The 16412-nt window shown below is 36.5% G+C and overlaps 1 protein-coding gene across 1 annotated transcript; it reads left to right on the top strand.

Annotated features, from left to right (window-relative positions):
* Positions 1-736: 736 nt before the first annotated feature.
* On the top strand, positions 737-2903 carry LOC104099846 (lignin-forming anionic peroxidase). Its single transcript, XM_070201840.1, has 4 exons — positions 737-1007; positions 1107-1298; positions 1906-2071; positions 2376-2903. The coding sequence occupies exons 1-4, from the start codon at positions 795-797 to the stop codon at positions 2762-2764; spliced, it is 960 nt and encodes a 319-aa protein (XP_070057941.1). The 5' UTR covers positions 737-794; the 3' UTR covers positions 2765-2903.
* Positions 2904-16412: the final 13509 nt, after the last annotated feature.

Raw genomic sequence — 16412 nt, forward strand, 5'->3', positions numbered from 1 at the left:
TATATTAAGTTGAGGTTGCTATAGGAACTTATAAACTTCAAATTCTGAAGCTTTATCTGTTAAGCAATGGCTTGAGTTTGAGTTCTTAGTATAAATTTAAAAAAAAAAATTGTAGAAATCGCTTCTTCCTTTAATTACCTTATATGATGTGAACTCAAATTTATTCCAATATGAGTACCCAAAAAAAAGTACATGAACTTGAAGAAAAGATTATTAAGACAAAGATGACGATCACATTCAGAAAAGACTTGTACGTTGCTCATAAGTAGTTGTAGTCCCTTCTTTTTCTGAACTTTTTCTTGTAGTACTTACATATAGCTTACAATACTACAACAAGAATTCTAGATTTGAAAACTGGGCGGATCTACCATGTACGCTACAGGTTTACGTGAACTCACTATTATTTTTGTCCAAACCCTATATATATATTAAGAAATTTATTAAACTTGTATAAATATTTAACTGCAAACTTAGTTATTATTTGTATATCATAAACTTCAAATTCTGAATCAGTCTCTCCATTTCAAACCCATAGCCAGCAAGAGGTCAAGGGTATTGATCGATATTTACTATTTCAAATATATTAGTAAGAAAAAACTAACAGTAACGCGGCATAGCAGCTATTAGTGACCAAAAATAGTTTTTCCACTCTTACCATCTACGTGTTTCCTTGCCTATAAATTAAGTCACTTAGGCATTCCCTTTTCCATCATCTTCATTTCTACTTAGCCAATTCACCTAAGCCAAAATCATTCTGAATTTCTTGATAGTATAATACATCGTCTCTAAATTAAATGAATACTCCAACTCAATCTTTCGCAGCTATATTTTCTCTTCTTCTGCTTTCATGCATGCAATGCCATGCACAACTTTCGGCGACGTTCTATGATAATACTTGCCCTAATGCACTCAACACGATTCGTACCAGCATCAGGCAAGCAATTTCAAATGAACGTCGCATGGCTGCTTCGCTCATTCGCCTTCATTTTCATGATTGCTTTGTTCAGGTTAATTTAAAGATTATTCGTAAATTATTTTTATTTATCATGTATTTTAAAGTCAATTAATTAATAGTCGAAATGGTGTTATATTGGACGTCAATTTAGGGTTGTGATGCTTCGATCTTACTTGATGAGACCCCTTCGATCGAAAGTGAAAAGACTGCATTGCCAAATCTTGGGTCCGCAAGAGGTTTTGGAATCATAGAAGATGCAAAAAGAGAGGTGGAAAAGATTTGTCCCGAGGTGGTTTCATGTGCTGACATACTAACTGTTGCAGCTCGCGATGCATCAGCAGCTGTAAGTTCATATAATTTGTTTCTTAGAAGGAGTGTGTGTATATGTATATATATATATATATATATATATATATATATATATACATATACACTCACACATCTCTGTTACAATATTCTTATATAACAATCATTTACTATAAAATTCAAATTTTTCTTGGAACCGATTATTATGTTATGTTAGAATATATGTCCTCCGATCTATAACGGCACTTCACTATAGCAGCCAAAAAATATCGGAACAAACAAGACTGTTATAGAGAGGTTTGATTGTATATATAAATTCTAGACTACAATGAATAGAACAAGATATATTTTTTATCAACTTTGTGTAAGTTAAATTAATACTATATATATATATAGTATTATACTATAACCAATTAATTGGTAATCCTAATGCAAGATTATGCTGGAAACAATAGCCGCTCAGATTTTCTGTTTACTTTCTTATTTCCTAGCTGGTATACATAGATTATACACACTGATTATACACGGCTATACAAATATTATACATGGATTATACATATATTATATATCCGTCGGTTATATTACTTTTAGTTTAAGAGGTTGAACGAGGGGCTATTTAAGTTAATTTTTCAAAATAATATCAGGTGGGAGGTCCATCATGGACAGTGAAACTCGGAAGAAGAGATTCAACAACTGCAAGTAAGACACTTGCAGAAACTGATCTCCCCGGTCCATTTGATCCTCTTAATAGGCTTATTTCTAGCTTTGCAAGCAAGGGACTTAGCACAAGAGATATGGTCGCTTTGTCAGGTAATTAATCAGGACATTAACATTTATAATTATCATTTAGAATTCGAAGGGGAGCCTTGGCGTAACTGGTAAAGTTGTTGCCATGTGATCAGGAGTTTATGAGTTCGAACCGTGGAAACGGCCTCTTACAGAAATGCAGTGTAAGGCTGTGTCCGGTAGACCCTTGTGGTCCGGTACTTCCCCGAACTCGCGCATAGCGGGAGCTTAATGCACCGAGCTGCCCTTTAATTTTATTATCATTTAGAATCCGAACAACCTTATAGCTAGGAAAACGAAGGAAATTAATTTTTGCTTTGATTTCCAGGGGCTCACACAATAGGCCAAGCACAATGTTTCCTATTTCGTGATCGGATTTATGGCAATGGAACAGACATTGATGCTGGATTTGCAAGCACTAGAAAACGTCAATGTCCTCAAGAAGGAGAGAATGGAAATCTAGCACCTCTTGATTTGGTTACACCAAATCAATTCGATAACAATTACTTCAAAAATCTCATTCAAAAGAAAGGTCTTCTTCAATCAGATCAAGTCCTTTTCAATGGAGGATCGACAGATAATATTGTTTCTGAATACAGTAACAGCCCTCGAGCTTTCTCGTCTGACTTTGCTGCTGCTATGATCAAAATGGGAGATATTAGTCCCCTAACTGGTCAAAATGGGATCATAAGAAAAGTCTGTGGCAGTGTCAACTAGTTCTTAAATTCCACACTATTTCTATGTTTGGTTTTGTATTAATAAAGTATATTTGTATGTTTGATGAACTGAAGTGTAATCTCATTCATTCTATTTGTTTCTTTGATATGTAAACGTTGTTCTTATGCAAATAAAAAAGTTTTTGTGTCACGTTTGGTGCAATGCTTCATTGACTTTATTTTTTAAAGCTTTACTTATCGATATGTATACTTATTTCTCTTAAATAATGTAGTAGTCTAAGCTTTGAAACTTCAGAAGCTTGGTAGATGTGAGCAATTCCTTCTCTATGAAAAGACGGTGGAGATTCAGAACTTCAAAGTCCTTGTGGGCAGAATTCCTTAGAATCAAATACTGTAGCTAACATAGTACATCTTGATGAATCTCATGATATGAGAAAGATCAACCAGGTTAGGATAGGCTACTCTCTGCACTTTGAAGAACTCCAACAACTGCCCGAATACCTAATAGAATTAATTCATTCTACTAAGTTGGGAGATCCTAACTATACTGATAATGTCGTTTGGATGCCCTCCACCACTGGTCTATTTACTACTTCATCAGCATGGCAAGCTATAAGACAGTCAAGAGGCATTACACCAATTCTGAAGGGAGTTTGGCACAAATACTTACCCTATAAAATGTCCTTTTTGATGTAGAGATTAATTAAGGGTAAATTACCTTTTGATGATATAATTTCTAGATTTAGACAGAATATTGTGTCAAGATGTAACTGTTGCAGGATACCACAAGTAGAGACCATGCAACATACTTTTATCAATGGACAGATGGCAAAAAATGTTATTCCCGGTCAATATTGCTGTATTTGTAAATATTAATTCTGCAAAATATAAGTTAACGTAATGAAACAATAATAATAAATTCGAGCCCACTGAATTCACAGTGTTTCCTTAAGGAATTTAATCCCCTCCTAGTACCCAAGGTTATGGATTATTTCCTCCCAGGATAGAACGAATAACACACTGGTGTAGCGGTACTTCAAACCCCAGTGTTTCGGCGAACACAAAGTTCGGTAGCAAATCACACTTACAGTTGCTTTGTTTGAAGTTAAAAACAATGCAGAACGAAGGAGTATATACTCAGAAAAACGTATGGAAGTTCTGAGAGGAAGGAATGCAATGTATAGCCAATTTGTTGAGCGAATTGTATGTTGAGTTGAGTATTTCTTCAACATTTGCTGCTCATATATATAGCAGCCAAGAAGGAGTGCAAGACCAAACGTCCACCCTTCATGGTGGATCAAGCATTACATATTTGTGGAGCAAGCACTTCATATTTGTGGAGCAAGCACTTCATGGTGGGAAGACCATTATCCGGCTGCCAAATTATCAATACACGAATTGGAAAATATCCGTTTACAAATACGGATAATCTTACGTTAATATTTACTATTAACAAATAAATTTGGTCCAAAAAATTAATCAATCAATCGATCATTTGACCAAATCCAAATCCGAATCCGAATCCGAATCCGAAGCCGAAGCCGAAGCCGAAGCCGAAGCCGTAGCCGTAGCCGAAGCCGAGCCGAGCGAGCGACGACGACGACGGCGCGAGGCTTGCTTTCTTCTTAACTCTTTAAGAGCTACAAGAAGAGCAATTATATATATACCCACCAAAAATATCTTCCACTTCCAATATGGGACAATGTCTCATTGTTAAGAGGGAAAACTTAAAATTTTACTCAAAATTTCATTTTCCCTCCATTTCCCATTCACCCTCATTTTAAGAATATTACATCTTAAAATAAAACCTCAACAATCCCCCACATGAATGGGGAATGGCTATATCACGAAAGTATGCATGAAAAACTGTGTGATTTACAAGCAAGGATTAATTGCATCTGGATAAGTAGGTTTTCCTTTGAACTTTCCGTAGTAAACTTATGTCGGATATACTCGGTCAATCGGTAGATTTGATATCTTTGAACCGTCGATCTTTGGTGTATACCTAGACAACCATAAGTCACACAATCAACCCTTAACCGTCTTTGGTTCTCATTGTTGTGTTCGTTTCAGCCATGAACACCGCCTGGTTTCATAAGTGCGTAGAGAACTGGCCTTACAAAGTTCTCCTTGAAGCGGCTCACACTTCACACTTAAATAGGTGATTCCTAAACGTGTCATCCTGTAGATACACTATTTGATATACCCCGTATCAAATTTAGAAATCATTAAAAAGCCTTAATGTTTTATCCTTGGTACTGAACATTGTCTCATCACGAGAATGGACTAAAATTTTATTTGACAATGTTGAACCGTCATTAATGACTTTGTTTGATCTCTTTGAACCTAGATCTTGGGATCTCCAGTCTTCTAGGTAGAGTTACCGCCATAATGACTTGTTCTCGGCCATAGCCCCATTCCCCTTGATGATTTCTCAACTACCTCTCTAGTTAGGCCTTTTGTAAGTGGATCCGACACATTATCACTTGACTTTACATAGTCAATTGTGATAATTCCTCTAGAGAGTAATTGCCTAACGGTTTTATGTCTTCGTCGTATATGACGAGATTTACCGTTATACATGATGCTCCCAGCCCTTCCAATTGCCGCTTGACTATCACAATGTATGCATATTGGTGCCAACGGTTTGGGCCAAAATGGAATGTCTTCCAAGAAATTTCGGAGCCATTCAGCTTCTTCACCGGCTTTATCTAAGGCTATGAATTCAGCCTCCATTGTAGAGCGGGCAATACATGTTTGTTTGGACGACTTCCAAGATACCGCTCCTCCACCAATAGTGAATACATATCCACTCGTGGACTTAGAATCAGTTGAACCGGTGATCCAATTTGCATCACAGTATCCCTCAATCACCGCAGGGAAATTACTGTAGTGCAATTCAAAGTTCTGGGTATGTTCTAAATATCCCAAAACTCGTTTCATTGCCATCCAATGAGATTGGCCTGGATTGCTCGTATATCGACTCAGTTTACTTATAGCACAAGCTATGTCTGGTCGTGTACAATTCATGATATACATTAAGCATCCCAATACACGAGCATAATCCAATTGTGATATGCTTTGGCCTTTGTTCTTTGCTAATGCAAGATTCACGTCAATTGGAGTCTTTGCAACTTTAAAGCCCAAGTGCTTGAATTTTTCAAGTACTGTCTTAATATAATGAGATTGTGACAATGCCAGACCTTGAGGAGTCTTATTGATCTTAATTCCCAGAATTAAATCAGCAACTCCCAAGTCTTTCATATCAAACTTGCTATTGAGCATACGCTTAGTAGCATTTATGTTGGCAATGTCATTACTCATTATCAACATATCATCCACATATAGGCAAACAATGACTATGTGATTTGGAACATTTTTAATGTACACGCATTTATCACATTCATTTATCTTAAAACCATTTGACAACATTGTTTGGTCAAATTTCGCATGCCATTGTTTGGGTGCTTGTTTTAGTCCGTAAAGAGACTTAACAAGTCTACATACCTTCTTTTCTTTACCTGGAACCACAAACCCTTCAGGTTGTTCCATGTAAATTTCTTCCTCCAACTCTCCATTTAAGAAGGCCGTCTTAACATCCATTTGATGAATTTCAAGACCATACACTGCAGCTAATGCTACTAACATCCGTATGGACGTAATTCTTGTAACTGGAGAGTATGTATCAAAGTAGTCTAGACCTTCTCGTTGTCTATACCCTTTGACTACGAGCCTTGCCTTGAATTTATCAATAGTGCCATCATCTTTGATTTTTCTCTTAAAAATCCATTTAGAACCCAAAGGTTTATTTCCAGGAGGAAGATCAACCAATTCCCATGTATGGTTGTTCAATATGGATTCTATTTCACTATTGACTGCCTCTTTCCAAAACAATGATTCCGAAGAAGTCATAGCTTCTTTAAATGTTTGAGGCTCATTCTCCAATAAGAAAGTCACAAAATCTGGTCCAAATGAAGTAGACGTTCTTTGACGTTTACTACGTCTTGGATTCTCCTGATTACATGTACTTTCTTTTGTTTCTTCCCGAGGTCGTTTAGATCCTTCACCAAACGACTCACATTCCTTTTTATACGGATATATATTTTCAAAAAACTCAGCATTATCTGATTCTATAACCGTATTATTATGAATGTCGGGATTTTCTGATTTATGAACCAGAAATCGATATGCTTTACTATTTGTCGCATATCCTATGAAAACACAATCAACGGTTTTCGGTCCTATCTTTACCCTTTTGGGTTTAGGAACTTGCACTTTTGCCAAACACCCCCACACTTTAAAATAATTCAAGTTGGGCTTCCTTCCTTTCCATTGTTCATAAGGAATGGATTGTGTTTTGCTATGGGGCACTCGATTTAATATTCGATTAGCCGTAAGAATGGCTTCCCCCCACAAGTTCTGTGGCAAACCAGAACTTATCAACAACGCATTCATCATCTCCTTTAATGTGCGATTCTTTCTTTCCGCAATCCCATTAGATTGGGGCGTGTAAGGGCTGTTGTTTGATGAATAATTCCATATTCTAAACATATTTCTTCAAAAGGAGATTCATATTCACCACCCCTATCACTTCTTATCATTTTTACTTTCTTGTTAAGTTGCGTTTCAACTTCATTTTTGTATTGCCTGAATGCGTCTATTGCTTCATCTTTACTATTCAGTAAGTAAACATAGCAATATCGAGTACCATCGTCAATAAAAGTTATGAAATACTTCTTTCCACCGCGAGATGGTATTGACTTCATGTCACAAATATCTGTGTGAATTAAGTCTAAAGGATTTGAATTCCTTTCAACTGACTTATAAGGATGTTTAACATACTTACATTCCACACATATTTGACATTTTGATTTTTCGCATTCAAACTTGGGCAGTACTTCCAAGTTAATCATTTTCCGCAAGGTTTTATAATTGACATGACCCAAACGTACATGCCATAAATCATTTGACTCAAGTAAGTAAGAAGAAGCTGAAATATTATTATTATTTTCAACAACCATTACATTTAGGTTGAAAAGGCCCTCGGTGAGGTAACCTTTTCCCACAAATATTTCATTCTTACTAATTACAACCTTGTTGGATACAAAAACGCACTTAAAACCGTGCTTAACAAGAAGTCCAGTAGAGACTAAATTCTTTCTCATTTCGGGAACATGAAGGACATTGTTCAAAGTCATGACCTTGCCAGAAGTCATTTTTAGAAATACCTTCCCATATCCTTCAACTTTTGCTGTTGAAGCATTTCCCATATAAACTGTCTCTCCGGGTTCAGCAAGAGCATAGGTAGCAAAAGCCTCTCTAACTGCACAAACATGGCGAGTGGCTCCTGAATCAAACCACCACAGTTTAGGATTTCCCACCAAGTTACATTCAGAGAGCATGGCACACAAGTTATCAACATCATCATGGTTTACTACCATGTTTGCTTGACCCCTTTTCTTGTCTTTCTTCGGAGCACGACACTCCGTAGATTTGTGTCCGGTTTTCCCACAGTTGTAGCAGTTTCCACTGAACCGCTTCTTGCTTGGGTTGTATTTCGGACCAGAAGCCTTCTTCCTCTTTTTGTTAGCTTCAACAATATTTGCTCCCATTATTGTTGAATTTCCACGGCCTCTCCTTTCAGCAGCTTTATTGTCCTCTTCGATTCTCAACCGAACAATGAGATCTTCAAGGGACATTTCCTTTCGTTTGTGTTTCAAATAATTTTTGAAGTCCTTCCACAACGGAGGCAACTTCTCAATCATTGCTGCTACTTGGAATGCTTCGTTGATTACAAGACCTTCAGCAAGTAGATCATGAATAATCACTTGCAATTCCTGGACTTGAGTAATAACAGACTTGCTATCTATCATTTTGTAGTCCAGAAATTTTGCGGCAACGAATTTCTTCATCCCGGCATCTTCAGTCTTATATTTCTTTTCAAGCGCATTCCACAATTCTTTGGATGTCTCCATGCTACTGTATACATTATACAGATTATCATCCAGTCCGCTAAGAATATAATTCTTGCATAAAAAATCAGAATGCTTCCACGCTTCAATCACGAGAAAGCGTTCATTATCTGGAGTTTTATCCGGCAGATCAGGAACATCTTCCTTGATGAACTTCTGTAGACATAACGTAGTTAAGTAGAAGAACATCTTCTGCTGCCAGCGTTTGAAATCAATCCCGGAAAATTTTCCGGGTTTTTCTGCCGGTGCCAACGCCGGTGTTCGGCTTGTCGTTGCGTTGGCAGTCGCCATCGGAACAGCTTGGTTTTCGTTTTCAGTCATCATCTTTTTCAGAAAAGAATGACACAAACAAACGTTTAATACACGTTTTCAAACTGGAGTAAAAATCACGTAGATTTTAATATCCAACAAAACGCCACGAAGGCTTAACTCTCCAAAACGGGAGTACACAAACCACAAAGGTTTTAGTTTGCAGAATAATAAGAATAACACAAGTACAGAAATAAATATTAAATTCCTTAAGATTGTTATTCCCGGTCAATATTGCTGTATTTGTAAATATTAATTCTGCAAAATATAAGTTAACGTAATGAAACAATAATAATAAATTCGAGCCCACTGAATTCACAGTGTTTCCTTAAGGAATTTAATCCCCTCCTAGTACCCAAGGTTATGGATTATTTCCTCCCAGGATAGAACGAATAACACACTGGTGTAGCGGTACTTCAAACCCCAGTGTTTCGGCGAACACAAAGTTCGGTAGCAAATCACACTTACAGTTGCTTTGTTTGAAGTTAAAAACAATGCAGAACGAAGGAGTATATACTCAGAAAAACGTATGGAAGTTCTGAGAGGAAGGAATGCAATGTATAGCCAATTTGTTGAGCGAATTGTATGTTGAGTTGAGTATTTCTTCAACATTTGCTGCTCATATATATAGCAGCCAAGAAGGAGTGCAAGACCAAACGTCCACCCTTCATGGTGGATCAAGCATTACATATTTGTGGAGCAAGCACTTCATATTTGTGGAGCAAGCACTTCATGGTGGGAAGACCATTATCCGGCTGCCAAATTATCAATACACGAATTGGAAAATATCCGTTTACAAATACGGATAATCTTACGTTAATATTTACTATTAACAAATAAATTTGGTCCAAAAAATTAATCAATCAATCGATCATTTGACCAAATCCGAATCCGAATCCGAATCCGAATCCGAATCCGAATCCGAATCTGAATCCGAATCCGAAGCCGAAGCCGAAGCCGAAGCCGAAGCCGAAGCCGTAGCCGTAGCCGAAGCCGAGCCGAGCGAGCGACGACGACGACGGCGCGAGGCTTGCTTTCTTCTTAACTCTTTAAGAGCTACAAGAAGAGCAATTATATATATACCCACCAAAAATGTCTTCCACTTCCAATATGGGACAATGTCTCATTGTTAAGAGGGGGAAACTTAAAATTTTACTCAAAATTTCATTTTCCCTCCATTTCCCATTCACCCTCATTTTAAGAATATTACATCTTAAAATAAAACCTCAACAATCCCCCACATGAATGGGGAATGGCTATATCACGGAAGTATGCATGAAAAACTGTGTGATTTACAAGCAAGGATTAATTGCATCTGGATAAGTAGGTTTCCCTTTGAACTTTCCGTAGTAAACTTATGTCGGATATACTCGGTCAATCGGTAGATTTGATATCTTTGAACCGTCGATCTTTGGTGTATACCTAGACAACCATAAGTCACACAATCAACCCTTAACCGTCTTTGGTTCTCATTGTTGTGTTCGTTTCAGCCATGAACACCGCCTGGTTTCATAAGTGCGTAGAGAATTAGGGGGCGAATCTCGGCGCAAATCAAGGAGAGACTAATTAATTAATCTATCATGGGATCTCCACTATGTATTTTTAATTATATCCAAAATAGGATTTCTCCACTATATTATGGGTTGTTATCATTTGTAGAAGTGTGGTCAGATTCATTGAGATTCATAGAACATAAAGCAATATACTATCATTTTCTGACTTTGATATTTAGTCATATTGTTCTTCTATCAATCACTCTCCATTCAATTTGAAGGTGATAAAACTTGAAGGCTTAGACTAACTAATTCATTCGGTTTGCATTCATTTTCTTTTATAGCTAATTTCGATATTCATTTACTTATTTTTCCCAATTTGTATCAAGTTATACCACGTATTCTTAGAACTACGTATAAATTCAATTGCTATCCGTTTTTCGGGTAAACACAGGTAATCTTGAAAAGCACCCCATTGTTATTTGTTGGGAATTGTAGAAGGCTAGATGTGCTTCAAGGTATGGAGGTATTAAGATTTCTTTTACAAGAGTTCAATTCCAGGTTCTTTCCCATTTGAGATGGGTGGTTTTTAAACATAACATTTCTATAGAGGGATTTCTCCAATGGCATAGTATATGTGATAACTCATGGCCTTAACAACAAAGATTATATGTGTTCCTGTAAGTTGGGAAAAACCTTTATTTGGTTGGGCCAAGCTTAAGGTAGCAAACAGGGTAATAATATGATTGGCGTTGGGGGCATTTTAAGAGATCACAGGGGTAATATGATTATGGCTTTCTCACAAAATTTGGGGAGTGGCACAAGTAATTTGGCAGAAGCTACGGCTGCACTTCTAGGCCTACAGTGGTGTCATGCTAATGGTTATGATAGAATTATCCTAGAATGTGATTCCAAACTAGTGATTGATATGTCTAGTGATAATTTAAAATCCCTCTAGCACATGAACAACACTATTCGAGAGATACCACATCTCATTTTTCAACACAATACTACTATTAGACATTGTTACAGGGAGGCTAATAATATGGCGGACATACTTGCAAAATGGAGTCATGAGATTCATGAGGCTATAATCTTTAATAATAATTTTCCGGAGCAAGCCTTTGGTCACTACAAACTTGACAGAATACAGCTTCCTAACCTCACGCATAAAGTGGTCGAGAATATCTTTGTTGCTCGATGAATGCCTCTTTGGCCTGTTGCTATGACAAAATTGTTAGGGAATGAGTTATATGTCACAAGCTCTTTTGGTTATCTAGCACATATAACAGATCCGTGGAACAAGTTTAACTTTGAATCTGATATCTGTACTAGGTAGATATTAAGATAGGTTTTATTTTGTATTTGGGGTTTAGTTTTATGTCCCCCTCCTCTTGTACTTTACTTTGATTATCAATAAACAAGGTAGGGATCAATGCGAAACCCTCCATCACCACGGAAGGTGAAAGTCCGGGTCGATGGATTAATTTTTTTTTTTTTAAAGTACATTTTAAGGAGCTTGAATCTCAGTTTTGGCATGATTTGGCGGAGTTTTGAGGTGATTTGAATTTTATTCGAAGTAGAAGATGAAACATGGGAAAAAAATAATGTGTATGTATCATTTATGTATCATATTTGTATCAAATGTATATCACGTGTATTTATGTATACTTCTGTGTGTGATACAAGTTTGATACATGTGTCAAAGAAGAATTTTTTGAACTCGATTTTAACTACGGATTTTAATATCAAATCAGCCTAAATCACCTCCAATCTTCCTCAAAATTTGTATATTGACTCATCTTTATGTTTTCAATGATTTTCAACCATACCCATTGAAAAAAGTCCTTTTTTGGTTAGATTTTAGGAATCTTATAAATATATATATATTTTGTATTTCATCACTTTGTTTACTACCTCATCCATAAAATTTTTCTTTTCGTCTTGCATCTAATGTTGTTGATCACGCTTAAAAATATGAAAGGAGATCTTTGTGTGTGATTCTTGGAGAGAACGAACCTTATTTATTTGGGTTTTCAATTTTTATATGTACTTGGCTAGTTTTGATAAATCTATGATTAATGGCTAGAGGTTGGTAAGTTGAAACTTATTTGGGACATTTATGTAACATTCCCTTATCCATTTACTAGTGAATTTGCCGCGCTCTGCACGGTCATAAAATAAATAATTGAGATTTAAAAAATTTCTTTATAATTTTAATTCTATAAGTTGAATATGTAGAACATATTTATATTTTTAACAGTTAGCTCAGTTTTACAAAAAATAATTTGAAGTCAACAAAAAAAATGATATTAAAACTACAATGATATATGCTTAATAACTTCATATATCGTAAAAAATCTTTTTGTGGTAAAAAAAAACAATAATTAGTAATAAAACACATAGTATATGATTTAACTTTTTCGTCATTCATAATTAGTAAAATTGTGTTGTCATTAGCAAATTTTTTTCTTTTGTAAATTAAGTAATCTATAAACCACAATAGAAATTTCTATATTCATTGTGACATTACACTTCTCCATTGAAGTAGTAGATTTCTCCAACAAAAAATCTCTTTTACTTCTTCATTACTAAAAGGGAAAAAGGAAAATTATATTTTATTTACTTTATTCACTGTTTACATGCTTGAGATGTGATTTCTCTCTCTCTCTCTCTCTCTCTCTCTCTCTCTCTCTCTCTCTCTCTCTATATATATATATATATATATATATATATATATATATATATATGGAGGATTTAAAGACATTTATGATAGAAGATATATGATCAAGGCAATCCTAGATTCCTAGTGTTCAACTTCACTCAGTGTCTCTACATTTCAAGTAATGGTTGGGGCAAATTTCGCATTTGACACAATTCTTGTCATAAGCGAAGATGCCAACGATGACGTATTATTGACACTTGATGTAGATTCTTCTTGTTTACTGTCTCCCATTTTGACACAAATATTATTTAGTAGCTGACGACACAAATCAAGATTATTTCCTTTCTGGTGTGGAAGATCAGACTAAGCTGCAACCACAGAGCATACTCAGACAGAACCTTGACTCAGTTACCAAGATAGATCTTTTCTGATGTGGAAGATCAGACTATGCTGCAACCACAGAGCATACTTAGACAGTACCTTGGCTCTGATACCAATTGTTGCGGAAGCCAAATGTATATAGTGTGAATGAGTCACAACTACTATACCAAAAATTATGACAACCACTAAATAATAAACAAGACAATAAGACAACAATAAAAGAACACCAGAATTTACGAGGTTCGGCCAATTTTGCCTACTTCCTCGGACACAATCAATATTTTATTCCACTCCAAAATTACAAGTGAAATAATACTAAAGAGAGAAGATACAAATGCCTTAAGAAGATAAAAGGCAAATGAGAGGTGTATTTAAATCCTAAACATTAGGCCTCCTTTTATAGGGTGAAATTCTCATTCAAAATTGTCATCCACCGATGTGGTACTTTTGCCAATTTCAACAAATCTCCACCTTGGCAAAATTCCACATCTTCAATTTTCTCTCAATAACAAATTTTGGTTGTGTCTTCATCTTCAATCTTTAGTGTTCAACAATGTTGATCAAATCCAAACAATGTTGAAACTTGACCGCAGTCACCACTTTTGTCAGCATATCAGCAGGGTTCTCCGTAGTATGAATTTTCTTCACCGTGACTCCACCTTCTTCTATGATTTCTCGTACGAAATGATACCGAACATCAATGTGCTTCGTCCTTGCATGATAAACTTGGTTCTTCGCTAATTGAATAGCACTTTGACTATCACAAAAATTATAATATTTTTTTGTTCAATACCAAGCTCCTTTAGCAACCCCTGAAGCCAAATTGCCTCCTTCACAGCCTCTGTAATAGCCATGTACTCTGCCTCTGTTGTAGACAAAGCAACTGTTGACTGCAAAGTAGACTTCCAACTAACTGGTGCCTTTGCAAAAGTAAACACATAACCAGTAGTTGACCTTCATTTGTCCAGATCACCCGCAAAATCTGAGTCACAATATCCAACTACAGACTGATTGCCTTCCTGCTCAAAAACTAACCCAACATCTACAGTACTATGAATATACCGTAGAATCTATTTTACAGCTTGCCAATGCTCCTTTCCTGGATTATGCATATATCTGCTAATAACTCCAAGGGCTTGTGAAATGTCAGGTCTCGTACAAACCATTGCATACATCAAGCTACCAACAGCATTTGCGTATGGTACCCTTGACATATACTCCTGTTCAGTTTCATCCTTTGGCGACATAGTAGTACTTAGCTTAAAATGGGGAGCAAGTGGCGTACTAATTGGCTTAGTCTTCTTATCTATGCCAAAACGCTGTAGTACTCTCTTCAAATATTCTTTCTGAGATAAACAGAGTTTCTTTGAACGTCTATCTCTTATTATCTCCATGCCAAGAATTTTCTTTGCCTCACCCAGATCCTTCATCTCGAACTCCTCCTTCAGTTGAATCTTCAACTTATCAATTTCTTCCGAATTCTTGGAAGTTATCAACATATCATCAACATATAGGAGAAGATATACAAAGGAACCATCATTAAGTTTGCGCAAATACACACAATGATCGTATTTGCTTCTCTTGTACCCTTGCCGCAACATAAACTTGTCAAATCGCTTGTACCATTGTCTAGAAGATTGTTTCAATCCGTACAACGATTTTTCAAGTTTGCATACCATATTTTCTTTTCCAGCAACTTTGAATCCTTCTGGCTGATTCATGTAGATTTCCTCCTCTAAGTTTCCATGTAAAAACGCAGTTTTTACATCCATCTGAACTAGTTCCAAATCCAACTATGCTACCAAAGCCAACATAATTCTAATGGAGGAATGTTTTACAACTGGAGAAAATACTTCATTGTAATCAATTCCCTCCTTTTGAGCATATCCTTTGGCCACCAATCTTGCTTTGTAGCGAACATCTTCTTGGTTAGGAAATCCTTCTTTCTTTGCAAATACCCATTTGCACCCAATTGCTTTCTTTCCCTTCGGGAGATTGGCCAATTTCCATGTATGATTCTGATGAAGGGACTGCATTTCTTCATTCATGGCAATCCTCCACTTATCTTCTTCTGAACTTTGGATTGCGTCTTTATAAGTGGTAGGAACACCATCAGCTACAATTGAGGTTGCGCGAGCAACCGTCTCTATGAGATGAACAGGTTTCGTTATTGTCCTTTTTGGCCTGCTGGTTGCTATTGATTCAAGTTGTTGTCGAGGTTCCTGAGTTGGAATCTCCCTCTCTACTGGATCTTCTTCCAGAGGGTAATCTTCATGAGTTTCCTCCTCTGCTTCTTGTGTAGGAAAAATAAATTTTCCCTCAAACTCCACCTGCTTTGATGCACCACCAGTTTGTTTGACATCTTCAACTGTCACCTTATCTGTTATGGCAGATTCATCAAAGGTAACATCTCTGCTGAATATAATATTCCTTGTCTCTGGACACCATAAGCGGTATCCTTTGACTCCAGAAGTAATCCCCATAAATATAGCCTTCTTTGCTCTCGGATCCAATTTTGACTCTTTCACATGATAGTATGCAATTGAGCCAAACACGTGCAAAGAGTCATAATCTACAGCAGGTTTTCCATACCATTTTTCAAATGGTGTCTTGCCATCAATAGCAGCAGATGGTAGACGATTAATGAGGTGGCATGCATATGTAATTGCCTCAGCCCAAAATTCTTTGCCCAAGCCAGCATTGGACAACATACACCGTACCTTCTCCAGTAAAGTCCGGTTCATACGTTCTGCCACTCCATTCTGTTGTGGTGTATGTCTGACAGTGAAGTGTCGGACGATGCCATCATTTTCACAGACCTTATTGAAATGATCATTTTTGTATTCACCTCCATTGTCTGTGCGAATA

Source organism: Nicotiana tomentosiformis, chromosome 4 (assembly GCF_000390325.3).
Source record: "Nicotiana tomentosiformis chromosome 4, ASM39032v3, whole genome shotgun sequence".
In the NCBI taxonomy this organism is placed as follows: Eukaryota; Viridiplantae; Streptophyta; class Magnoliopsida; order Solanales; family Solanaceae; genus Nicotiana; species Nicotiana tomentosiformis.